The sequence below is a fragment of the Corvus cornix genome, chromosome Z, assembly GCF_000738735.6.
Source record: "Corvus cornix cornix isolate S_Up_H32 chromosome Z, ASM73873v5, whole genome shotgun sequence".
Classification (NCBI taxonomy): domain Eukaryota; kingdom Metazoa; phylum Chordata; class Aves; order Passeriformes; family Corvidae; genus Corvus; species Corvus cornix.
The window spans coordinates 63,181,782-63,208,819 of record NC_046357.1 but is presented as its reverse complement, the minus strand read 5'-3'; the positions used below and the strand labels follow the sequence as shown (position 1 = coordinate 63,208,819).

The following is a 27,038-nucleotide window of genomic DNA, read 5'->3' as shown; positions in this document are numbered from 1 at the left end:
CTGGACACTGTGAGGAGCTGCTAATGGCTTTGGGCTTGTCTAGGTTGGAGAAAAGGAGGCTGAGGGGCAACGTCCTTGCTCTCTACAGCTTCCTGAGGAGGAGAAGTGGAGAGGGAGGTGCTGATCTCTCCTCCCTGGGATCCAGTGATAGATGTGTGGCAATGGCTCAAAGCTGTGCCAGGGGAGGTTTGGATTCACCATCAGGAAGCATTTCTTTATAGAGAGCCTGGTCAAGCCTGATGATACTCTGAGCCTGTCAGTGTGTAAGGGGCATCTGTACAGTGCCCCCAACCTGCTTTACCTTTGGGTCAGTCCTGAAGTGCTCAGGCAGCTGGGCTAAACGATTCTTGTACATCCCTTCCAACTAGACTATTCCATTCTAAGAAACTTCTTTTTCTGGACACGTAAATATAGCCTAACATTCGACATTGTCACACCTCTACTATAATCCACGTTTCTCTTAACATAAGAGACTGAAAGCATTAGTCAGTCTCCTCCTTAAGGACAGAAGGACCCTGTCACTGTCATTAAGCAAACAGGCCGTCCCAAGGACCGAAAGCAGCACTCATTCCACCGCTCAGTTTTCCTTAAGGTAGACAGGGATGAATTACTGAAAAGTACTGCCTAAGGAACGTGTTCCCAGAAACTGACTCATTTCGATGTGGGGACAGTACCCTTGTGCAGGCCCCACGTTCCGCTCCGGGCCGTCCTTACCCGCCCGCCGAGGGAGAGCCCGCACCGCCGGGAAGAGCAGCGGGCCGGGCACCGGGCTTCGGTCAGACACATTTCCCGACACTTCCACATTCCTTAAGTTTCAACTAAAAACACGCAGGCTGAGAGAGCAGAGGAAAAGGCAGAAGCTACCACCGCTGTCGCGACAATCAGCCCGAGCCTTCTCACCACGGCCCCGCCGCCGAGCGCTCCCGGCCGCGCCGCGGTCCGTGCCGATGCGAAGCACGGGGGCGGTGCGACCACTCCCAGAGCCCGCCCGCCCCCTGCCCTTTGCCCCCGCCGCTGTCCCAGCGCTTCCTGTTCCAACCACGTGGGCGGCGGGATGGCGGGCGGCGCGGCGGGCGAGGCGCAGTGCCTCAGCTACACGGGATGCAACTTCCTGCGGCAGCGCCTGGTGCTGGCCACGCTCAGCGGGCGCCCGCTGAAGATCCGCAAGATCCGCGCCAAGGAGGAGGACCCCGGCCTCCGCGGTGAGCGGCGGCACCGGCGGCCGCGGGGGAGGAGGTCGGGGGGCGGCGGAGCTCCGCTGCCGGCTGTGCCTGGGACGTGCTGCCGAGCAGGGCCAACCCCGCAGCGGGAGCTGGGACAGCCCGGGCTCCATCTCGGCGGGTCCCACCGAGGAGGGGGCACCCAGCTGCGTACCGGTGTCTCCCCGTGGATGGGCTCTCCCCTGGGCGCTCCGCACACCCATCTCCGGTGTAGCTGTCACACGTGGGTCGCGGGGCTTTGGGAGGAGGAGGAGGCCTGGGAGCGGGCAGGGACGGTGAAGGAGGCCAGAGCAGGGGAAATGTCACACACCCGCCGGTCTGTGCCTCGCTGCCCGGCGGGGCGGGCGGGGACGGGGCAGTACCATCCGCGTCCCGCTGATTCGGCTCGGCTCGGCTCGGCAGCCCTGCCTTTCCCGAGGTCACAGCTTTTCTCCGGAGTGAGCCATCAAGGGCCGGTGCGGGCGGCCGGGGCTGTGCTGCCCTGCCGAGCCGTCCCGGTGGGACGGGGCTGGCACTGCCCGTCCGCCTCTCCCGCCCCGCGGGGCAGCGCCGTTCGCTCCGCGCCTGGCGGGGCTCTGACCGGGTCGCTGGGTGTGCGTGAGCCTCGCTCCAGCCCCGGTTCTCGTCCCCGTGACGGTCGCTTCACAGTCGGGATGGCAGAATTAATTCCCTGACTCTCGGGCCGTCGTTTCTGCCACGTGCCGGTGCCCAAGCGTCGTGTGCTCTGTGTGTTTGTGGGAGCTGACGTTCACGCAGTTTTAATGGGTCACATTTTATGCTTTGATTTTTGTCAGGGTTTGCCGAAACAGTAAAGGTGAAAGAGGTGAAAGAGGTGAAATCCATTGATTCTCATTTCTGCAGATTTGTTTCAGGGACACCTTTCTTAGGGAGGACCCTCGTCATTCTTGTACAAAGCCTTTGGCATACCAGGATGAATTCCATCATAAACTGAAGTAAGGAAACAATAGGATAGAGTTTGAGGAAGAAACATTATTGTTCAGTTATTTTTTGGGCAAGGAGCCCTGTTGTGAAGTTCAGAACAGGAGTAGATGCTTCTCTGCCTCCTGAGGAGCCTTCAGTTTGTAGCTAAAAAATCTACTCAGAAACTGCCAAAGCATTCTTGTGTGCTTGACTTAACATTTACCATGACCCAAAGTATTTATTATCACCGTGGAGCATTTGGTGGTGGTGAGGTTTGTAGATATTGACATGTTTTTTAAAGAGTATTTGAACTGCCTTTTTAAATTATGGCTTCAAGTGTAAACTGTGACTGTAACAGAAAAATAGTAACAACAAATCCTGGTTTATGTTGATCAACATGCAGTTCTTTTTTACTTTTCATTACTGGAGCATTTGTAAACTCTGCTGCTGGTGTTCTTGAAGAGTGAAACGTGTGCTCACAAGGATACACTCTTGCACTGGAAGATGCTCCAGTGCTGTCATATAAACTTTATAAACATATAAGCTGTAATAGTTTAGAAATTGTCATAACAGAGAGAAGAACCAGTATTGGTTCTGAGGCATCAATCATGTTATGCAAATATTGACAATCTGTTAATTCTGCAGGTAGCTCTGTGGTTTAAATAGCTGTTACATCCTACAGTCACATAGAGAAAGAAAAATCTGATTACTGTGTAAGAAATAACTTGGGGTTATTGTTAAGGGAGTTTTGCAACCTATAAACAATTATGCAGATGCTGTTGGCTCTTAAAATTACCTGTGTTTTGAATTCTGCATATGTTCACCTATCTTCCTTGATATTGGGTCTGTACCATGCTGGGGTGCTGGAATACTAGCATATTCCTCCTGGGATGGCTTTTTTTTAGTGTTGTTGTTGTTTCCTTTTTGGTGTTGGTTGGTTGGTATTTTTTGGTTTTGTTTTTGGTTAAATTTGCTTGTCCTTTCCATTGCCTCTGAGTAAGAGTCCACACAATCAAGAGAAACTGAGGAATTACTTCCGCAGCAACTGCTACAGTATAGTGAACACAGGAAGCAAGAAAAGAGGCAGTGGGAAGACTTAGTTTCTCTAGCCCTAAGTATGTCCATAACTGTTTTGGAAATGGAAAATTTTAGACTCTGCAGACAACTTCGTGGAACAGCTATGCAGCAGCATCACTTCGTGTCTAAATGTCCCCTTCTTTTAAGCTAACACTTTTACACAGAATAATGTGAAGCTGTTATTAGGTTGTCATGCTTCAATATATGGGATCCTGTTTGCTATGATTTGTATGTTTTGCTTTGTACAGAGCAAAATGTAAATTGTCAAAGATTTTATCCTGGGCAAGAGTGATCTCTCAAGCCGCTGTGGTCAGAAATGTCCACTTGTATTATGTGCTGTGTGCCAGAGAGAGGAGTGTGACTAGTCTAGCTGCCTCATCTGAGGGCATCTCAATTGATTTGAGATGCTTATGAGCGTGGAGGCTCACATTAACATCTCTGTTTTTACAGATGCCTTTTCACATGTGGTAGCATTATACCACAACTTGAAGTTTGAGAGTAGCCTTACTGTCGTGGAAGGCAGGAAAGGGCAAAAATACAAGTAAGGTGATGAACTTTTAAGAAACTTTATAATTCTGTCTGTGCTCTTACTCCTTAGATTTTGAAGCAAGTTTTATTCGCCTGATTGACAAAGTGACCAATGGCTCACGGATTGAAATAAACCAAACAGGTAAGATCTGGTTTTTTCTGCTTTGTCTGTTCTGGTCTCCAGGATTTATCAGTTTCTGCAGTGGAACCGAAGTCTTGTCTTGACAGAGGTAGGTGTTCAGATATGATTTACTGAGAAGATCAGAAATAACAAAGTTGACAAGTTTTGCAATAACTGGTCAGATGCAAGAACATCAGTGCTCCACCATAATGCAGAGAGCTAAGGAAACTGTACTGCCCGAGAATTAAAATTAGTATTTTGTTAGGCATGCAGAATTTCATAGTGGGGAAAGGTTCCTCTGTACCAGAATCAATTTTTGTAGAAGAAAAAGAAGATTTACCCTCTACAGAGGCAAACTTCTTAGCCAGACTGCTTGCTTATTCATGCTTAGTAAAGGGTTTGATTAGAGTGAGAAGCATCCCACATAAAAACCTCTCCTGGTCTGAGGGTTTTTTTTGGTTTTTTTTTTTTAAGGATCCTGATGATTTTCAGTTGGTCAGTAAAGCAAATGAATTACCATCAAATATGCCAAGACACTAATGACCTGATGAACTGTTGAAGGTTTAGCTTCTGTGGAGGATAGCAATTGCTTGTATCAGCATCTTGGAGATTGCTAAGAAATCTCTTGGTTTTGGGGGAAGGGAAAGGAGGAAAGTGATGTGCAGGACAGAGAGACACTCATGTGTTGACCCATTTATTAGCTGCAGACATGTAGACAGTGTGCTGGAAGTGCAACCATTTTCCATATAGTCTTCTGCCTCTGATTTGCCCACATACATTGTTGCAAAGTGTTTTTATGCTGTAGTAATGGCCGGTGTTGTTACAGTGCCCTCATTTGGTTTGCTCCCCTGGCCTCTTCCCCAGGTACTACCTTGTATTATCAGCCTGGTCTTCTGTATGGAGGCTCGCTGGAACACGACTGCAGCCCCAGTCGTGGTATTGGCTACTATTTGGAGAGTTTGCTCTGCTTGGCACCTTTCATGAAGCACCCATTGAAGATTGTCTTGAGGGGAGTAACAAATGATCAAGTAGATCCTTCGGTAAGTACTAAAGTTTAAGTATCAGAGGAGGATATTTTTTCCCCCTAAAATAACAAGATTAGGAAGAAGTGTCTAAAACATGTTGCATTTTTATCATCTGTCACACCCAGAAGTATCCATTGTTGCAGCATTAGCAAACTCTTCCAGTCAAAGAAGCACCTGCTAAACTGTATCACACTAAACTTCAGTTTGTAATCGCCCTTATGATTTTCAGTTCTGTACTGCTCCTGTCTTCTCCCCTGCAAACTCCTTTTAAATGCAGTGTGGGGCCCTGCCACACGTGTGGTTCTCCTCTTCTCTTAGGATTTCAATGGATTATTTCTCTTAACTCACATGTGTATTTACTGTATAAAGAAGAAAGTGTCTTTAAAATTCGAAAAAATGCAAAAAGGAAGGAATCTTTCTTTTCTGTTGGATGTGGACATAGTCATATCACTGCTGCTGTCAAGCCTTCTTTCTATTAGAAATAAAAGTCACATGGTGATTAAGAAATTACAGTAACAAAAGTATGTAATAACTCTCTGGTTCTTCAGAAGCATGCCAGAGGTGTGGTAGGTCAAATGGCTATGAAATGCTTGCCTTGATTTCTATTACTGATCTGCAGTCCTTTGTTTTGTACCAGTGTTGTTACAAAAACTAATTGTGGGAGACATTCAGAATGCTGAATATGATTAGTGGTTATGCTCTTTATTTATTTTTCTCCAAAAACTCCCAACATAAACTTGTTTTTAGAGAACAGCATTACTCTTTCCTTTTTGACTCGTGATTGGACATTGTCTGTTTTCCTCTGAGTAGGTTAAGGACACACAGTCATCTGAAAACTTAACCAGTTTAAGTGAATACAAATACCTGTGTAGTATAACTACAATACTACACGAGCCCCTGAGTCCTGCTAGAATTTATGACTTTTCAGCTGTGCTTCCCTGGTCATTTAAAAAACTCCCTCTCTCACCTGCGTCTCTGTAAGACATCCATATGAGTCAAAGGATAATCAAAGTGGGTTGTACACAGCACTAAAAGAAAAAAAAGAGGAAGCATTTTTTGTTACCCTTTCAGTCATTGTGATTAAAAGTACTTAATGTAACTGGTAAGTAGCAAGAATCAAATAAGTCCTTTTTTGTTGACTATTTAATCACTATGGAGAAATTCTTGCATAACCTGGAGATGAAGAGTTGTCCAATTTCATATTGCTTTCAAGGAAGTTCGGACACTCATCTAAGCAACTGAGTCTTGATTCTGGAAATTATCCCCTTTTGGGCATCAGTCACATGGGCCTGAGGTTAAACTATCTTAGTTCAAATCGGTGCAAGAATTAAGGCCAGTTTGTGTTTGAAGGGTGCTCACACTTGCGAAAGCTCAGACAAGTGGGTTGGCATACATCAGCTGACTCCAAGCTCCTGACACTAATGTAAATAAAATACATGTAAAGAGTTACATCTTAAGTTCATTGTGCTGTAGTAGCAGCTACGCAGTAGTTGTTAGTGACAACACAGTAACAACTTCAGTTACTGTGACTCATACTTCTTAACTTTTTAAGTGGTTATCACAGAATACCAGCTCCTAAAATGGGTTTAAACCTGGTTTGTGTCTATTTAACTTGCCTGAGTAAACATTAATCCTGGTGCACACCAATAAGGACTTTAAGGACTTTTACAAGTTGTTTTGTATAGAATGTGGCTCTGCTGGTTGTTGAGACTAAAAGCACAAATTTAAGTGCTACACTAATTGATTTGTATGCTTAAGTAAATGGAAACTGGGTTTTAATTTGATTCGGGCTTTTATTTTTTAGTAGACAGAGGGTGTTTATAAACTGGGTGAACAATTGTTACCTATGCTTGCCCAAAAAGGGATGCTTAAATTTGTTTATCCATCTGTATGCTTTCTGCTTTCCAAGGAGAAGATGGAAAGGCAAACCAATATGACTACATTGTGGGAGTTTAAAATGAGCTAGGTGTTTTCCCTGCTGCTTTTCATGTAAGAACATCTCTATTTCAACTGGGTGGGTTGTACTGGATTTGCATGGCCAGGTTTTGTTAGCTGGGATGCTACAGAGGTGGCTTCTGTAAGAAGCTGACAGAAGCTTCCCCCTCATCCAACAGAGGCCAGGTCGGCTGGCTCCAAGACAGACCCACTGCTGGCCAAGGCTGAGCCCATCAGTGATGGTGGTAGCACTGCTGGGGTAACAGCTTTAAGGAGGAAGAGTGGGGGGCTGGAACTGTGGAACCTGCCACTGGAGAGAAGAGTGAGAATATGTGAGAGAAACAGCCCTGCAGACAGCAGGGTCAGTGAAAAATAGGAGGTGTTCCATGTGCTGGAGCAGAGATTCTCCTGTAGCCCATAATGAAGACCATGGTGAGGCAGCTGTCCTCCTGCAATCCATAAATGTTGACAGTGGAACATATATCCACCTGCAGCCTGTGCAGAACCCCACGCTGGAGCAGGTGGATGCCTGAATGTGGCTGTGAACCCATGGGAAGCCTGCACTGGAGCAGGGTCCCAGCAGGACCTGCAGGCCCGTGGAGAGGGGAGCCCATGCTGGAGCAGGTTTGCTGGCAGGACTTGTGAACCCATGGGGAAGTGGAGCAGTTTATGAAGAGCTGTAGCCAGTGGGAGGCATCAATGAGGCAGGTATCAGGAATATGTGTGCAACCAGAGGAGTGTGACCTTTCTCTCAAGGTAGCAGTGGACAGTCGGCTGACCCACTGGGCTTTGTGAAGTCCACTCTCAGCACTGAGATCTTGGCTTTTACACAGCCTCAAAAGTATTTGTGGGATGTGATTGCTGTGTGGTTTGAGGTTGCTCTTTACCAGACACCTCCTTGTCAGGTGGATGCAAGGGAATATTGTGGATCTCCTGCCGTGAGGAGAGTAGAAGAGGTCCAGGTGAGAGGAAGAGTGTTTCTGAAGGATATCTTGTGGAAGGAAAGACTTAGCTGAGTTCAGTGAGGCACAGGTTAGGCTGGGTTCCTGGAGTATGAGTGTGTGTTTACTTTAGTGCTTGTTTACATACATTAATAGCCCACCAATAGGGTGCAATGGAAAGCTCTTTGACAACTGGCGTAAGTCCAAAAGAATACTGTGGCCACTGAACATGCACTTGTTCCAAGCGGGACTGTGGTGACATTACTACTGATAATATTATACACATTACTGGGAGTGTTATTAGACAGAACAGATCGGCCTGAGAAGTTGTGGATGCCACAACCCTGGCAGTGTTTAAAACTAGGTTGGATGGGGACATGGTCTAGTGAAGGTGTCCCTGCCCTAGGCAGGGGCATGTGGGACTAGATGATCTTTAAGGTCCCTTCCAACCCCAAAACATTCCATGATTCTACGATAATATTGCGCAGTATTATTACTGTGTGAGTGACACATCCTAAATGGGTGAGAGAAATACAACTTTGCTTATGCTTGTCAGGAAGAGATAAGCCTTTGGAATACCAGCCTGAACTGTTCATTGGCATCCTACACTTGCATTATGTTCTCCCGTGCAGTCACTGGTGAGATCTGACCCTGGGTAGCTTGTGGAACCAACCATGTGGGACTGGGTTGAGGCACTTAAAAGTTTCTCTGTGTAGTGATTATGTATGCAGGGGGTGTCTTTGTAAAGTGTGTGTTTGAAGGAAATGGAGGTGGCACGCAAATGATAGCTCCTATTTTCCTTTCTGTCTCTATGTATTGTTATTCTGACATTTAGATACTGCTGCAGTAACCTGTTTTAGAATAACTGTTCTTAATGTTTGTGTTTCCAAGTATTGAAGGTTTTTTACAGCTATGCCATGGGGCTTTGAGTTCAAATGACTGTCATGCTGACATGAGACTAGCGTATGAAGTTTTAACTTAGGAGCAGTAATCTTCAATCTTAATCAAAATTCAACAGTTGTCTGTAGAAAACAAGTTTTTCCTACTGAGTTTTCTTCTCCCTTCTTTTCTTTTTTCCTTGTGAAACTCTGTTGTTTCTCTTCCCCCTTGTCCCAATGTAGGCCCTTTTTCATGAAACAACACTTATGTACGGTGGGGCTCAATGATCTGTGCAATGCTAATGGATATGCAGGCCAACCGATGCTTTTCCCTTTCTTAGGTAGCCATGTGCTGTAGTGCTATCTGGGTTTTTTGTTGTTTTTTTTTAACATCTTTGCACTGGATAAGGGATTCTAAAAGTTACTTTTCTTCCTTTTTCCTAGCTGTTGTAGATTTCTTTAAAGGGAAGTGATTTGCATTTACACAGCTTTGTAAATAAGCAGTATCTATGGGACTTAGCATGTTGTCATTTGTGGTGAGGTATACCCTCAGTTTTACAATCCATCTGTTTTGCTGCAACTTGATGTTATGTTGTTTGTTCTGAAGTGGAAAACTGCCCTCCAAGGGGAGCTGAAGGATGGGGTTTATGGCTGAGGGTAGGCAAAAGGCTAGAAAAATGGGTTTACAACTCAGTTGAGCTGCTGTTTTCTGATTTTTGGTGAAATACTTCACATCCTGCCCAACTCCCCACTTGTCTGTGAGGCAGAACAGCCCTTTCCTGTTCTTCAAATACTTCTGGTTGCCTCCTCTATTTAGACTGCAAAATTGGAACAGTCAGTCTTATTATTTGTCTGTCTGGTACCTATAAGTATTATGCCTGGAATTTGAGGACTGAAAACTGTGACAAGTCTTGAAGTTTTTTGAGTTCTTAACCTACACAGTAAAGCTTTTCTTTTTTACTGGTATGTTTTGTTTCATAAGCAGGAGGCAGAAATGTTGTGTAATTTTAATTTGAACCAGATCGCTTGTTAAAACTTCTGCCAGTGGTATTCACATGCTTGTGCATATGAATGTTAGTAAAGGCTTTGCTCCAAAAGTCAAATTTGTATAGTTAATGAATACCACTGAAGGGCCAAATCAAGGTGGCGTGGCTGTAAAACACCATCAACTTTGTAAGTATAAAAAGTTAAGCATTAGCTTACAAGTTTGTTTTTTTAAAATGAAGGCATTCAAATACTGATACTACCATTAAAAACACCACCAACTGCCTCTCTGTAAGAAAGGCAGTATGTTGTCCAGCAGGATTTGAAGAACAAGAACTGCAAGATACACTCATAGCTCCTCAGGTACCTCTAACAGAATGTTCACACATTTGTGCTACTATTATGTCAGTGGCTTGCACTCTCTTCTAAGCAGACAAAAGGAAGCTCAAGAATTGTGAATTCTGGCTGAAGGCATGGAAAAGAGGGTGCTTTTTATCTGCCTCCTCAAATGCTGTCTACATCATGACTGTTTCCTTCATCTGTGTTTAGTTTCTTTTTGGTCATGTTGTCCTGATCCTGTCAATCCACAGCTGTTTGTCTTGGGTAACTCCCTGTGCTGTTGCACAGCTAAATAATTTTTATCACTTTTGGCAAAGCTACTGAAGTTTCAGAAGAGGGAAGAAGAGGGCAGTCCCTGTAGTCTTAGGAATTAGGAAGAGCAATGGCAAGGATAATTCTATTCAGACCTAAAACTGGTGAGCACCTGGCTTAAAAGGGAGTACATTGATTATGTGTTGCCCACTTCAGACTCTTTTAAGTGCTTCGATAGAAGCTATCTATAAACGTTTGTTTCTTAGAAACAGGTAAAAAGAAGTTGTTAACAGAAGATTGAACTTTCTGCCAAATCAAGGGCCTGCTCTTGCAGTGATGTTTGAAAAAATGCAGTGGTTCTTGCATTAATTTATTTAGCTATAGGAATTTTGTAGTAATAACAGAAGAATATTATTTTCTCAATAATAGAAATATTCGGAGAAATGTTTCAATGTTCAGAGAAACAAGTAAGCTGTTTTACATAATGGCATTCAAAATCAGGCTGAGGAAGAAAGCCAGAATAGGAAATTCCATCTGCCAGTAATTTGTTCTAGGAAATTGTTTTAGTAACGATGTACTGTGGTAGTCTAACTAGATGAAGCTCTCTGTGCTGCATTCCTATGTCTTCCCATAAAATACCTTCTATGAAGAAGACTTGTCTTTATTAGTTACCTCATAATTTAGTAATTTTTAAAATTACTGACTAACCTAGCATCCAATAGAGAGTCTGTTTACTAAATTCTGTGTTCCATAGGTTGATGTCCTTAAGGCAACAGCTCTACCCCTTCTGAAGAAGTTTGGAATTGATGGTGAAAGTCTGGATATCAAGGTAAGACAGTTTGCTCCTTTCTTTTCAAGCATGTGTTGAAATGATACTCCTGAAGTAGTTCACAGGGCTATGTGCTTGCTGTGGATTTCTGTCTCTAACAACAGATAATTAATTAGTTGTGGCTACGAGCCACACAGTGATAGAGAGGGTAAGGAGAAAGTAGTGACTTTTCTTAGTCTCCAAAGAAAACTAAGAAACCTTTTGCTTTTTGTCGCTTTTCAGTTCATTTATTATCTTTTTATTTCTACTTGTTCATTCTGCCCCATGCTTGGGGCTAGGGAGTAAAAATAGAATTGTTAACCATTTCACCTGTAGGAGGGCTGGATCTGTATTTGGGTAGTTGAGGTTTGCTTTCAGTTTGGAAAATACAGCAAAGAAGCTTTTCTTAAAGACTACAGTCTTCAGAGGCCCAGTAAATCCGGATCTAAAACAATGTTCAGGTTTCTTTTAGATTGGAGAAATGTGTGAAGGGCCTGGCTGCACTACTGGGGCCTGCTGGTGCCTTGCTCTGCAAAACCTCACGCTGGGGTGCTTCCACCCACCCTGCCCATAGCCCAAGTGCCCGTGTCATTGTCCTGACACTGTCAGCCTCTACTCCTGTGACCCTGCAGCAGGGCTGGCCTCCAGCTCCCCGCAGCCCTGCCCTGTCTGGCTGTGGGCCTCCTTACCCAGACCCACTCACTGGCCCATGTTTCAGCTCCACCCTTGGTTTGGAATGGTGGGACTGGGTCAGGCTAAACAGACCTGTTAGTGGGAATGATTTCATTCTAGTCCCTCACATACAGAATATTCTGAGTTGGAAGGGACCTGTAAGGATCATCAGGTCTAACTCTTAAGTGAATGGCCCATATGGGGATCAAAGCCATGACCTTGGCATTATCAACACCATACTCTAACCAACTGAGCTCAAATCGAGTAGTTCTAGTCTCCTCAGCAGCAAGGTGCAGATTTGCTATAGAGACAAGTCTCAAGCCAAGGTTGTTTCGGTAAAGATGTTTTTGTTTGGTTTTGCACTGTTTCCTTTTGAGAAGCCATGCCTTACTATATGTGAGAGTGAAAAGGAAATCAACGCCTGCTTTTAGTTTTGGTGCGAAATCCGTTTCTGCCTATAGGATGTAGTTTTCTTGCCTGTATTCACATAATGTCCCTACAATGTCCCTACTTAAAACATTTTGTATTGTGGATACAAAAACGCTGCTAGCAAGGATTTTCTTGCTATTTTCTAAGCCTGTTAGAGACTTTTCTTTCTCACAGAAGAGGTAACAGAGTTATGTAAACAACCAAACAACTGCAGCCTTGAAAAGTCTTGTTTATAGTATAGTAGAAAATATTTTGACAATGGACTTTTGACAAAGGACTTTAGCCAATCACCCCAAAGGGTGGCTGATCCTTTGTCCAATTAGACTATGAAGAAAAAAGTCTATAAAAGAGTTTGTAAAATTATTAAATAAATCAATCTTGCTGCACAATTCCTGCCTGCTGGATCTTCACCCCTCCTCCTCCTTATGGCTGCAGGATATGGTAATATACCCTAGGGCAATTTTTTTTTTAATATTGTACTATGTGAAATAAAGGTGTAATTTTGGGGTGTGTAGATACATAATTTATACTACTTAATAACCTGCTTTTTTCCCTCTGTTATTTGTTCTAGATCAACCGAAGAGGAATGCCTCCCAAAGGGGGTGGAGAGATACTGTTTGCTTGCCCAGTGAGAAAAGTCTTGCAGCCTGTTCAGTTCACAGACCCTGGAAAAATCAAGCGCATCAGGGGAACTGCGTATCCTTTTTGTTTGTTAGTCGGTTTTTCTACTTTTAAATGAGTTTGCTTATTAAAAAAATGTCCCCTAACTTGCAAGTCGCAGAAGTGCACCCATGTTGCTGAGCATGTATCTGGGTAACACAGGGTAACATTACACGGAGGGGTCATACAACTGGATTTCAGAACCATGTCTCAAAACTGCTGTGTTCAAAACATTGCTGTTCAAAAATATCTGTAAGCAAGTAAATAAATTTAAAACTGATTAGCAGTATTTAAAATCTTTTCAATAGCAAGAAAAAGTTAAAATACCATCACATAAGGTAGCGGCACTAAAAGAAATTGTACCTTGTGTGTAAATTCAGTAGTAACAAATGTAGTTTAGTTGTGCATTGAATAGGTGACATCTTGGCAGTTAATAGTTTAGCAGAAACTGGATGGGAGTTTAAATCTTAGTTCAGTTTACACCTTGCAGCACACACTGCGCTTTTTGGTGTGTTTTGAAAGAAAGTTCTTTGTCTCTTTGCCTTTGGTAGTACCATTGCAGATGGAAGAGGAGAAGGTTTTACTTCCACGTGAAGATAAGGGCACAAAATACTGTTGTGAACTCCTCACTTTTTCAAACAACTGCAAATCTAGTCAGTTTTGGATGGTTTGTTTCTTTTTGGTTTTATTTTTCTCTTGTGGCCTTTGAATGGTATCTGTCATGAATCTGCTGTCATTTTAGGAAGAAGGTAGAAATCTCTTACACAAAACTGTTTTAAGCAGTGGCCAACATGTAATTTAATTTGTGATTGGGAGTCCTAAACATGATCTGGCATTGATTACTCAAAAAGAAAGCAGGAATGAGGTCAAATTTTGTGCCAGAGGTGCAGATTTGCAGCCTGTTTCTTCTTTTACTTTATGACACACTGTCACAACTGTGTATTTAAACGAAAAGACTGTAGAAAGCACTTATGTGCATATGGTTCTCTAAGTACAGGAACATGGACAAGAGCCCATGAATAGATGTATAAAACACATTTTCTGAAATAATGCAGTGGGGTGTCTTCACTTTTGTCAGTCTCTGCTTTCAATTTCTCTGTGACCACAATGGATTTCTTAGCTCAGAAATGTAGATACTCTGTCCGGGTGTCACCACAGATGGCAAACAGAATGGTGGAATCTGCAAGGGGCATCCTGAATAAATTCCTCCCAGACATCTATATCTACACAGATCATATGAAGGGGGTCAGCTCCGGAAAGTGAGTATTCAGAATTTACAGGAAACAGACACGTAATTCTGCATTTGTTCATCTGCTAGGGTGTCCTGATCTAATTTTACTGAGTTTTAGATCACAATCTTCTATTTTGTTGACTTGAAATAAATATTTCTCACAAGGAAAAAAAAGGGTGATTCACTAGATACATTTGTTTTATTTATATAACAGGGATAGAAGTGTGTTTTCTTAAACAAGGAATGCAATATATAATTACTGGCACTAAAGGCAAATTGAGCTCCCTTCATATTTAAATCTGTTGCTTTGAAGAGAGATTAAGATCAAAGGTATGTTGAGGAAACCAACACTCAAAGCTGACTGTACACCTTCTGATGGAAATGGTAATATTAAGGATGGGACCGAGGCGTCTTAAGGAAGTGTTAAAGCAGTATGGGTTGTCCTCTGCTGAATGGCTGAAGGAGTGTCTTCTCACTAGTGAGGACTGAAAAATTAATTTACTGTACTTCCACTTCTGGCAGAAGACAGAAGTGGTGGATGCAGTTCAGACAATTTTGCTGGTATCTGTCATCTCTGTTGTCCTCTTGTCATTCTTCCTTGAGGTTAAAAGATTCTGGATAACTCATTTGTTTGCATTCTGTCTGTATGGTCAAATGCAGGCATGCATGTTTTCTTTCACTGTTTCTGATTTTTGAAATATTACCTTAAAATTTGTTAGATTCAAAAGTTTACAAACCTAGGAATTGTTAAATATTTTTTTAGTATTTTTTGTCTTTTCCAATCCTTCATCATATTTAATATCCCAGGTTTGTAACTAATGGCTCCAGACTGTTTAATAGGATCAGAATTGTAAAAATTTTTCTGGGAGCTGTGTGGTTTTGGGGTCTCAATTTTTTGTTCATCTGTTTATAAAATTTAAAAAGTCAAATGAATTGGGACAGCAACATTATTTTTACTACATGTAGCTCATGAAGAGGGATAAACAACAGCTTGGGAAGAGGAACTGAATCCATTTCAACATGGCTGGATTTCTGATGCTACTGTGTTGTGACATTCATCTTAAGTATGAGTCCAGTATGACACCAGTATCCCTGATATTAATTGGTCTAATCTTGCTAAATATTGAGGTTTAAGGGGAAAGAGCTGAAGACTTAAAGGAGGGTCGTTTTGGTTTTGAATGTCACAGAGAAGAAACACCAGATGCCTTTGAAATGTTTATCAAACACAAATAAATGTGAAAGATACCCTCCTTTATTAAAAAAAAAAATAGCATTTCTGAGATGGATGGCTTTTTATTTTCTTTTTAGTTTTTCCTGTTTGAAGAGTTTGGCCCAGGAAAAGCCAGCATAGAGGGCTTTGTGGCAAGTGGTACTGGGTTCGACTTTTAAATACTGCTGTTAATTTTCTTTTTCCAGAGTGAATCTATTCTATCAACCAGGATGTTTGTCATCCTATAGGAGGAGCTGTTTATGACTTGAAGTTCTTGGCTCATTACTCCAGTTTCATCCTTAAATCAAATGCACTTTTTCCCTTTCTTTCAGATCACCAGGTTTTGGCATGTGTCTTACTGCAGAAACCATCAATGGCACTATTCTCAGTGCTGAGCTAGCCTCAAACCCTCAGGGCCAGGGAGCAGCTGTGCTTCCTGAGGAACTGGGCCAGAATTGTGCTAAGCTGCTGCTTGAGGAGGTCTACAGAGTAAGTGGCCAATGTGTTTTGCGTATATAGATGTAAGGGAAGGAGGTGATAAAATTGGTAAAGGGATGGGTGGTTTGGTGGTACCCTCAGACACGCTCAGATCCAAACAGACAAATGATCTGATGCTGCCAGTGTCTTCATCCAGGTAAAAAGCAGTTTTGAACGGTTCCTTTAACAGTGTAATCACTTACTGGGGTAAGTTATTTCCAGTGTCTAATATGTGTTATTTTGAAACATGGGACTGGGAAATTCTTCTTCTGTTGCTTTTTGTCTGCAATGGAATTCAGTTAGCTTTGTGTGGGCTGCTAATTTTTAAAATAAGATAGATTGGTAATATAGTCAGTGCTTCTAAACTAGTGGTTGGAATGGGACATTATGAGTAGAAGAACATAGGAGGGAGCAGAAGGGGGAAAAAACCCAGCAGGCCTCCATGTTGACCACTTTGTGATGATGATGACAAAGTCAAACGTGCTGAGAATTGTTGGTTGTATGAAGAATTGGCTGAATGGGTCGTTGGAAGGGAGCGAGGATGGTGTTTACTTAGGAATTCTAAGTGCATCGCAGTTTTCTTCAGCATAGCTTTTTTCCTTAATTAAAATGATTTTCAGATGTGGCAAGAATTTTACAGATGAGCAGCTTTCAGTCTTGCAAATGACTTGGCAGATAGCACCCTGATGAGTTTCTAATTTAATAAAGAACCTTCCAGCCACTTTGTTTTGTATCTCCACAAATATTAAAATAACTTGTTTTTCAGTATTGATAAAATACGTTTGGCCTTTAGGAGGCAGTCATCTACAAATTTTACTCATTATTTTAAAAACCAAGTAGTTACTCTGTACTGTAGTAACCTGTCTGACTTTGCAAAGCATTAAGACTGCCATTATTGAGATTCTGTATTAGGGAATGTAGTTAATTACAAAAATGCCCCTCAGCCTCATAAATCACATCCATACCTGTGACAGATTGTTCATCTGTGCCCATATTATTTTTCCCTTTCCCTGCTGCAAATCCTTCATCTGTTTGAATTATCATCTGGTCACTTTTTCCAGTCTTCCATTAATATTTTTTCTTTGTTTATACAGTATATGCACTGTGTTGCTAAAGAACTTTTCTAGCCCAGGTTTCTTATCTCATAGAAATGCCACCAACAGAATCTTCTTCCTGGGTTTCTGGGTACAATCTAGACGCCCGGCATTTGAAAGTCCAGCATGTGTGGAGACTGTAGTCACAACTAGTGACTGAAACATACATCTGTTTCTGGAATTATGTAGTGTCACGTAGCTGTTTTTATTTCAGGGGTAAATTGTACAAATCTTTTGGTACATCTGTTGCTTCGTGTAAATGTCTTGGAAAATATCTTCAGGTAGTCAGATGTCCAGAGACATCAAAAATCCAGCTTCCACATACTTTTATTAGCAGCAATAGGTATTTTTTTCCCTTTGGAAGCAGTTCAGCACTTGACAGATTAAAACTAGTGGGGGAATTTGTCCAGATATTATGCTTTGCATAGAGTCAGATGTCAGAGAACTTATGAAATGGAAAGGGCTGGAAAGGCCTAAAGCAAGTAACTTTCTCCTTTAGTGTACTGCAGCCATTTCAATATGATGAGTCAAATTCTGCAAAGGGCAGTAAGGCTCTCAAGGCAGCAGGAAAAAAACATTTGAGGAGGAAGCAGGGTCAGGCAAGTCTTTGAATCATAAAGTAATAGGCTACCAGGTTTCGGTGTCTTTGAGGATCAGATTCTGAGTGAGTGGGGTTGTTAGCTGTGGCTTGCTATGATACTGCTGGTGCTCCTGGAAGACTCTTTTATGTGTGGGTGTCTTATGTGTGGGTGACTGAAAAATGCAGTGCAGACTACAGGCTGTTTGTCCTTCACTACAGCAGCTCACTGTGGAAAAATTCTAGTTTGCTAGCGTTTTTGGCTATTGTGCTAGTTATCTATTGGAGTGCTTAGCCGTTATTTAGTGAATTCCCCTCTCCCTCTACCATAGGCAATATGATGTGTATCATTATGTAGTTTTCAGAATACACATTTGAATTTATGTATGATATGTGGTCATACAGTGCCAGCCTGAATGTTGAAAGAGAAGGTTACTTTCTCATTTTCTTTCTTTTGTATTTTTTGGGGGTTAGTTTGTTTTTTGTTTTGGGATGGGCTTTTTTAGAGTGTTTGGGTTTTGGACATTTGGTTTTTTGTGGGGTTTTTTTTGTTTGTTTGTTTTTATTAGGTCTGTTTGATTTAGTGCTGAACCCAGAGAGGATATAAAAACATGTTGCAAAGTGTGCAGTGTTTGTTTAGGTTTAATACACTATTTTTTTTATGTTTGCCTAGATAATATGTTTAATGAAACTAAAAATTTGAGAAAGCAAGAATAGATTGCTCTGAATGGGCAGTCTCTATATCCCATGTCTTTTTACGCCAACCTACTTGTTGAATACAGGGCTCAAGGGAGAATTTATTTTCTTGTGTTTAGATCTTCTCTTTATGAGATTATTTCATCATCTGTGTTTTTGCCAGTAGGTACTATGCTGTGGGAGCCAGGGAGGGTTGACCAGACAAGGGCAGTCTGAGAGCACTGGAGACAATTAAAAGGGATCACCTTTAGGTGTTGGGATCACCTAAATCTGCTGGAGTTCATTACTGTTGAAAGGGGTCCAGGGATGTTTCATAAAGCGCTTGCTATTGTGTAAACTTTACCACCTAGGAAATCTAAGGATTTGAGTCTTGCTAAATGTTCTTTTATTAAGCCTTCAAAAGGAAATTAAATAGGTTGTATGATTCTTGGAATCAGCAGAACTTTTTTGATGCACATTTGTTGATGGAAAGATGTCAGAGCTAATTGACTAATGATAAGTGGCACAGTGCCTTAATTGCAGTGGCTCTGCAAGAGGGGACAATGGAGTGACTGATTAGCATTGTCATTACAAATCCATATGCAGTTCTTTCTGAAGCTTAATTGTAGAAGGCCAGTAAGGATTTTAACTCTTGTCTTTGAAAGGCAATGTTTATGGGAGCTTTATATAGAGATTAATTGGCAGAATGGAAAGGCCTGGAAGAACTGGAAAAGGATTTAATTTTTATATTCTTTGTAATCATGAAAAATAGGGGAGTTTGTATACCTGTTTGAGGCTGAATTCTTTAATGAAGAAAGGCCGAGTTGCTGGGGGATCTTGGAAGGGCAGGAGGGCTAAGGCTGTTGGATTTATTGAACTAGAGCTAAAATGAGTGAAGGATTTCACTGATGGCGTAATTTTCAAGATGGTCTTACTTCAGTGTAGTAAGGTTCTGCTCCATTATTCTGGAAAAAAACCCCAAATCCCAAAAACCTAAATACAAACCCTCTGCAATAATTTGTTACCCTACACATAACAAATTACTGAGTCCTGCAAATATGTACCGCACAGGTAAAGGGGGAAATTGCATGTATGCCAAAATATAACTAACACTCAATCAAAGACAGGCTCAAGCTCAGAAGAATAAACCTTTTTGTAACACTGTTGTCCAATACACAGAGTTGTGATATTTGTATGTACAAGTCAGCTGTAGTATTTGTATAACATGTAAAAATGGATGGGATTTTAAGTGATCTATGTCTAATTGTCACAACTAGCTGGATCTGGCTCTATAGTCAGTGTAAACAATAATGGAGAAACTGCCATAAACTGAATTAATACAGTCTAGAAGCTGCGTTCTACATTGATAATGAGTGCCAGCTATTTTGGAACAAATGTTTTTGGCTCCGACTTTGCCCATCCCATTTCTTTTGGGAGTGTTGTTTTTAATTTTTCACTCTTGGGTAAGCAGGTGGATTGATAGAAAAAGGCTTGGCCTCCTTGTGAGTGTTAAGTCCTTCATTTGGCAGAAGTTACTGTTCAGTCATTAGATTACAAGTAATCACTTAATGTCACTGTCTAGGAACTGCCTATGTAGGAATGGTGTTACAAATGAGTGGTTTAGATCACTTAAATCACTGGCAAAAGTAGCAACAAAAGCAAGTTTTTGTATAAATTTGTTGACGTGCAACAAAGTTTGATGGCAAGGTTCACTATTGCTTACTATACAAATGAAGCACATAAAGAAAAATTGGATTAGAATGAATCTACAATGATTTATGCAGAGAACGGGAATGCAAAAGGGTAAGGATGGAAAAGGATGATGCTGCAGAAGGAGTAAGGGAGATCCTCCCTTTGGGTCCCAAAAGTGGACCCCTTGCCAAATGTACCCTCAGACTTGATCAACGGTTTGTCTAAAGGATGTAGCAGCATTTAATCATTGACTACTGGAATGTTGACACAATCAAATACTTCTGTAAAGTGCATGTGCACCAGTGCACACAGTATGGGGAACAAACAAGATGAGCTAGAGACCTGCATGTAGTCACAGGCCTTTGATCTTATTGTGATTACAGAGACATGGTGGGATAGTTAATGTGACTGGAATGTTGTCATAAAGGAGAGACAGTCCAGGAAGACAGGGTGGCGGACTTGTCCCCTGTGTGAGGCAACACCTGGAACATATTGAGCTCTGTCTTGGGTTGGATGATGAGCTTATGTGTCAGGATAAAAGGGCAGACTAGTAAGGGAGACACTGTTGTGGGTGTTTGCTGCCTGATCAGAAGGAGGAAGCAAATGAGGCCTCCTACAGGCACCATGAAGCAGCCTCAACATCACAGGCCCTGCTTCTTTTGGGGGACTTAAACTACCCTGACATCTGCTGCAGAACCAGCACAGTGAAACACAAACAGCCCAGGAGGTTCCAGGAAAGCACTGATGACAATTTCCTGACACAGGCAGCGGAGAATCCCACAGGGAATGGTGTGCCGCTCAACTCATACTAACAAACAGGGAAGGCCTTGCTGGAGGTGTGCAGTGTGGAATTCAGTACCTCATCCTCAGCAGGATGAGGGGAAAGCAGGGCAGTAAGTTTACAACCATGGACTTCAGGAGAGCTAACTTTAGCTTCTTCAGGGAGATCTTCATGGAGAATGTCATGGAAACAAGCCTCACAGGGTCCAAGAGACCTTGAAGGGTGCAAGAGAGTTGGTTGATATTCAAGGATCACTTTCTCCAGGCTCAAGAACAATGCGTCCAAACGTGCAAGATATCAGGCAAAGGGGAAAAGAGACCTGATGGATAAATAAAGAACTCCTCTCATTATCAAGGGTAAGCAGGAAATACACAGGAGCTGTAAGCAGGGTCAGGTCACTTGACATGAATATAGAGAGGTTGTCAGAGTAAGTAGAAATGAGACAAGGAAAGCCAAGGTCCACCTGGAATTAAGTCTGGCAAAGAATGTCAAGGACAACAAGAAGGGCTTTTTCAAATACATCAATAACAAAAGACAAAAGGATAATATGGGCCTGATACTAAAAGGGAGGGGGACTGTGTTAACACAGGACACAGAGGGAGCAGAGTTAGTGAATGCTGCCTTTGTACAAATGCCTCCTCAGTGAGTTCACTGACGATACAAAGCTGGGAGGAGTGGCCGATACCCCAGAGGGCTGTGCAGACCTTCAGAAGGGCCTTGACAGGGTGGAGAGATGGACAGAGAGGAACCTTCTGAAATGCAACAAAGGCAAGTGCAGAGTCCTGCATGTGGGGAAGAAAAACCCTGGGCACCAGCAGAGGCTAGGGGCTGGCCTGCTGGGGAGCAGCTCTGTGGATCCTGATGGACAACAAGCTGTCCATGAGCCAGCTCTGCATGTCCTGGTGGCCAAGAAAGCCAGTGGTATCCTGGAGGGCATTAGGAAGAGCATTGCCAGGAGGTTGAGGGAGGTGATCCTGCCCCTCTACTCAGCCCTGGGGAGGCCACATCTGGAGATTTGTGCCCAGTTCTGGGCTCCTCAGGACAAGAGAGACATGGAGCTCCTGGAGCAAGTCCAGAGGAGGATGACAAAGATGATTAAAGGACTGGAGCATCTCTCTTATGACAAAAGGCTAAGAGAACTGGGCCTGTTTGGCACTGAGAAGAGATGACTGACAGGGGATCTTTCCAATATATCTAAAGGGAGGATGCCAGGAAGATGGATCCAAGCTCTTCTTGGTGGTGCCAGGCAATAGGGCCAGAGGCAGTGGACAGAAACGAATGCACAGGAAGTTCCACCTGTATATGAGGAAGATATTTTTACATATCCTTTACAGTGCAGGTGATTGCACACTGGAACAGATTGCCCAGAGAGGCTGTGGAGTCTCCCTCACTGGAGATATTCAAGAACTGTCTGGATGCAATCCTGTGCCATGTACCCTGGGGTGATCCTGCTTGAGCAGGGAGGTTGGACCAGCTGATCTGTTGTGATCCCTTCCAGTCTTTAACATTCTGTGATTCTGTGACTAACATTTACAAAATGATTCGGTAAGATTTACTATAAGCACAGTAGTAACTTAGTTGTAAATTAAGAGATGGCAACGTTCATACGACACTTGCTGTAATGTACTAAGATCAATTCATACATGCACAGACATAGACACAAAGAAGTATATGAAAAGGATAAAAATTCCCCTCAAGTTTAGTAAAGTATTTAGGTCAGATGCCTCTGTACCTGTCAACAGGTGAAGGGTTAAGCTTTGAGGGTTGAGTGTATCAGCCCAGGCCCTGTCAACAGCTTTTGGTGATTGTCCTCCAAGATTTGGAGACTTGGGGGTTGTTGAGCTTCAAGAGCTGTACCACTTAGAGGGAGGCACTGGTGCAGCCTGCTGTGGTCCAGGAGAACTCAAGGACCCTCACTTAGTACTGCTGCCTAAAGGGTTGTGAGATGCTTGGCTTTAGCCTTCTCTCTCCATCCTGGCCGCAATCTGGGTCAGTTGTTACTGAAATTTTCCTCAAAAGGTACAGTAACATTAGTATTGTTCCACCTGGGCTATGATTTAGACAAAAATAATGTTCCAAGGCTGTTCATTAGAAAACAGCAGTTCGTTAGGCAGAAGTTCCTAGGAACAGACTGTTTCTGATAAGCTCAAGATGAGCTTAACTGCCCAGGAGCCATTAATCAAGGTCAATGTCTAATGAGAATTCCTGAGGAGATCGTAGAGTGGCCCAAGGGGACGGGGGGAGTGCACCACCACAAATGGGGATAACAGATTGCTACTGCACAGCAGTACTGGGGATGACTGACTCGCTGCAGCAAGAGAGCTCTTGCTGCATGTAGGACATGGTGGATGCATTGTGTTTTGATATATTGCTTAGGACATGTTTGTCTCCATGCTGACTGAAGCTTTTGTATAAATTTGATTACAAAAACATTTTATAATGTCTTCAGCTGTAGAGAAACAAAAAACCAAGCACAGAAAATGTAAAATTTTCATCCAAATAACGAGCATTTTTGAATTATTAACTGAACTACAAATGCAGACAGTCCAGTGTCATGAGTACTCCTTACCAAACTCTTATCTGCTTCTTGTACATGTTTCTCATTGGCAAATACAACTGGTGAGATCTGTGGCTCTAGATTGCACCAGCAAATTCTGCAGATACCCTGTTCACTCAAGATAAAGCACAATTTTTATCGGTCCCATAGAAGGCATTAGGTTGAGTACGTGAACTTCACTTTGATATGGCAAGTTCACACAGTTAAAAGGCCAAGTACTGCTGTAAGAGCATGTTTTGGAGTTGTGTCATGGTAGTGAATGTTATAAAGCTACTTATTTCGCTGTGGTGTAGTTAGTTGTATGAAATGCAGAGACTTTTTCAGAAGAATGGAGCTGAGGCTTGTCACACAGAAGCAAGGCCATCTCGAAAATTAAATCTTCAGTATCTCCCCTTGGAAAGGTTCTCCTTTCTGTCTCTCACTGAGTAAATGTGCCGAGGTTGTCACATTGACTGATTTTCTTAATCTATCTAGTGCAAAATTTATTGACTTTTTGGCTAGTGTTATCTCTTGAAATTATGATAGGTTGCCTTCCTTGTCGACAAAGGTAACTGTCAGTTTACCTCATTACAGAACTTGGTTTTAGAAAGATGAGGTTTTAGTTTCATTCTCTTCAGAGACCCTTTTCAGAGGACTTAGCATTAGGCCTGATGCAGCAGAAAACTGTTCATAGATTTCATGTGGCTGTGGATCAGTATGAATATAAGGACAGTCCAATATAATCAGATATTTTTTCTGTTTTCAGTGGTTTTGCATAGCAGTAGTTGGTAAATTCTCTCTACAGCAGTCTTGACTGGAAGTATCCCTTTAAATTTATATTCCAGCTTTGTAAACAATTCTCATTTCTAGTTCTAGTCTTCCGGTTCCAATTAATGTATGCATCATAGTAAACACCTTCCACATACAGTACAATTTACCTTGCATATATGACTTACTACAGTCAAATAGGAGTATGTGTAGTTCTACTTAATTTTATGTATGGCTCGCTCACTTAGCAATAAAAAAAATCTTCCATTTTAATTATGGAGGGGAAATGTTTTACAAATGTAAACCCACAAAAGTTAGCAGCAAATGTTTTTGTGGATAAGTGCTAAATAACTTTTAACTTGCTTGTTTGCACCTGCTAACACTGAACTATTTGTCCAAAGGTAACTATCATTATCATAAAATGCTGGAATTCATGGTATCTTCAAAGGCATATGAACTAGAGCTAATACCTCTTTTCAATTTACTGCAAAGAAATTCTTCAGTGTCTACACTCTGGGATGTTAAAACAGCTTAGGAGGGATGTTTAATGTGACCTTCTTACTGGGTTTTGTTTTAGTTCTGTTCCTTTCCCAGCCAGCCATGTGAAATGAATTTGTCATTGTTAAAAAATCTAGATTTTTATCTTCTTGGCCCTTAAAAATTGGGAGTGGTATTTCAGCCTTTTAAGTGTATATTTTGCCTTTGTTACTCTCCTCTCATCTAAATTTCTGGTTTGTACAGAGATTAATTATTAAAACATTTTGGTTTGCAGGGAGGCTGTGTAGATTCAACAAATCAGAGCCTTGCTCTGCTCCTTATGACCCTTGGACAGCGGGATGTTTCCAAAGTCCTGTTGGGACCTCTATCTCCATATACGTAAGTTGTTTTGTTCAGTTAAATTACACAGTCGTGTTTTAATTCACTAGTTTTGTTGCACACAGCTATTTTTATATATGGAAGACTTTGCCTGTGGTTACAAATAGAACAACTTGTACCTGACTTCAAATGAGACAAGTGGTGTAAGTTGCCTCGAGTTTGTTTCTACGTGTTAGATGAGTCCCTTACTGTTCTATATTATTCCTGTTTCTGAGAATTGCAGAGACAGGATTTATTGATGGTTCTTGACCTGGAATGTATGTGTACATCAGTTTGCTTTTTGGTGCCTAGTATACACCGCTATGTTTTCCCTAGTACTCTCTCTGTAGCTGTCTCATTGTCGTATTTCAAAGGGCTAGTCAAACTCTAAAGCTGTGATTTTTCCTATAAAACAGCTTAAGACTTCAGTTCATGGAGCTATGTGCTATTTCAAGGTTTTATCAAGGCAGCAGGTCCTTCAGTCTCAGTTTTTACTTAAGATTTGTCTGCAGCTGTTAGATGTTCAGAGGATAGAAAGAAATAAATTTCTTATATTGCTAGTTGTAAACACAGGTTACAGAACCACAGAATCATCAAGGCTGGAAGAGATGTCCAAGGTCATCAAGTCCAACTTTTGACTGAACACTATTTCTCAACTAGACCACAGTGCTAGGTCTGGTTGTTTCTTTAACACTTTGCAGATTGTGACTCCACTACCACCATGGGTGGCCCATTTCAATTCTTAACAACCCTTGCAGTGACAAAGCTCTTCCTGATGTCCAATCTGAACCTTCCCTGGTGCAGCTTGAGGCGAATTCCTCTAATCCTGTCACTTGTTGCCTAGGAGAAGAGACTGAGCCCCACCTGGGTACACCCTCCTTTCAGGGAGTTGTAGAGAGCAGTAAGGTCTCCTCTGAGCCTCCTTTTCTTCAGGCTAAACACGCCCAGCTCCTTCAGCTGCTCCTCATGGGACTTACTCTCTAGACCCTTCACCAGCTCCATTGCCCTTCTCTGGACGCGCTCCAGCACCTCCATGTCTTTCTTAGAGTGGCCCAGAACTGACCACAGGATTCAAGTGTGGCTTCACCAGTGCCGAGTACAGGGGAACAATCCCTGCCCTGGTCCTGCTGGCCACACTGTTGCTGTCAGGATGCCATTGGCCTTCTTGGCCACCTGGGCACACCCTGGCTCATGTTCAGCTGCTGTCGCTGATGCCATGAAGATTTTTTGCCTTTTCTTTTATACCCCTGTTATACCTTTTTACAACTTCTGTATTCCTAGTGCTTTTGCCTACATTCTTGGACTTGTTTGTCAAGCTAAGAGACTAAACATTTTAGAAGCTTTGTAGCTAGGGATCAGTGTGCCCCAGACCCCAAGGTCCTTTCCAGAACACATTCTGTATACCAAGATAGAACCGTCCAGGGGAAGGTTCCTTGGGGAGGGGGGCTCACCTGAGCCTCTCATTGGGGAATCTTTGATAGATATGCTAATATAATGTTATACCCGATCTTTGGGGGCAGACTGGGGCAGGGTGCATCTTGATGTATATGACCTGGACGTGTGCACCTAAGGATCCTTAAAATAAAGGTAAAATCCCTTTTCCACTTCTAACAGTGTATGACTCTTGATTTTAAGACCAGGAAAAGGCATCATCACCAGCACCCCCAGGTCCTTTTCCTGTGGGCAGCTTTGCAGCCACTCTGCCCCGGCCTGTGGCATTGCCTGGGGTTGTTGTGACCGAAGGACAGGACCTGGCACTGGGCCTTGTTGAACCTCATACAATTGACCTCAGCCCATGATCCAGCGTGTCCAGATCCCTCTGCAGAGCCCTCCTACCCTCCAGCAGGTCAACACTACCACCCATCTTGGTGTCATCTGCAAACTGACTGAGGGGGCACTCAATCCCGTTGTACAGGTCATTGATGAAGAACTGGCCCCAGTACTGAGCCCTGGGGAACACCACAGGTGACCGGCCACCAGCTGGATGTAACTCCATCCACCACCACTCTCTGGTCCCAACCATACAGACATACCCAGAGAAGAGGGCACCCATCCAAGCCATGAGCTGTTACTATAGTTCCCTGGGTCCTCCTTCTGACTCTTCTGATATAAGCACCACACTGGCCCACCTTCAGTCCTCTGGGACCTGCTCATTTAGCCAGGACTGATGCTACATAATGGAGGGCAGCTGGTGAGCGCTTCTGCCAGCTCCCTCAGTACCCTTGAATGAATACCATCCTGCCCCATAGACATGTGAGTGTCTAAGCTGTACAGCCAGCCACTAACTAGATCCTCCTGGGGTACAGGAGATCTGTTCTGCTCCCTGTACCCCAGCTCAGGGGGTTGGTTGCC

The 27,038-nt window shown here is 42.7% G+C and overlaps 1 protein-coding gene across 2 annotated transcripts in view; it reads left to right on the top strand.

Moving 5' to 3' along the window:
- The first annotated feature begins 835 nt into the window (after positions 1-835).
- The window catches only part of RCL1 (RNA terminal phosphate cyclase like 1), a 32,097-nt gene continuing 5,894 nt past the window's right edge, over positions 836-27,038 (top strand). Inside the window, exons 1-9 of one of the 2 annotated variants that reach the window (XM_039567411.1) lie at positions 1,030-1,202; positions 3,817-3,888; positions 4,732-4,907; positions 10,976-11,050; positions 12,702-12,826; positions 13,924-14,049; positions 15,564-15,720; positions 24,604-24,707; positions 25,531-25,595. In XM_039567411.1, coding sequence (XP_039423345.1) covers positions 1,055-1,202; positions 3,817-3,888; positions 4,732-4,907; positions 10,976-11,050; positions 12,702-12,826; positions 13,924-14,049; positions 15,564-15,720; positions 24,604-24,707; positions 25,531-25,543 — 996 coding nt within the window. In that variant the 5' untranslated portion in view covers positions 1,030-1,054 and the 3' untranslated portion in view covers positions 25,544-25,595. Of the gene's footprint in view, positions 1,203-3,816; positions 3,889-4,731; positions 4,908-10,975; positions 11,051-12,701; positions 12,827-13,923; positions 14,050-15,563; positions 15,721-24,603; positions 24,708-25,530; positions 25,596-27,038 lie in introns of those variants that run through there. The other variant, XM_039567412.1, reaches the window with a different exon arrangement.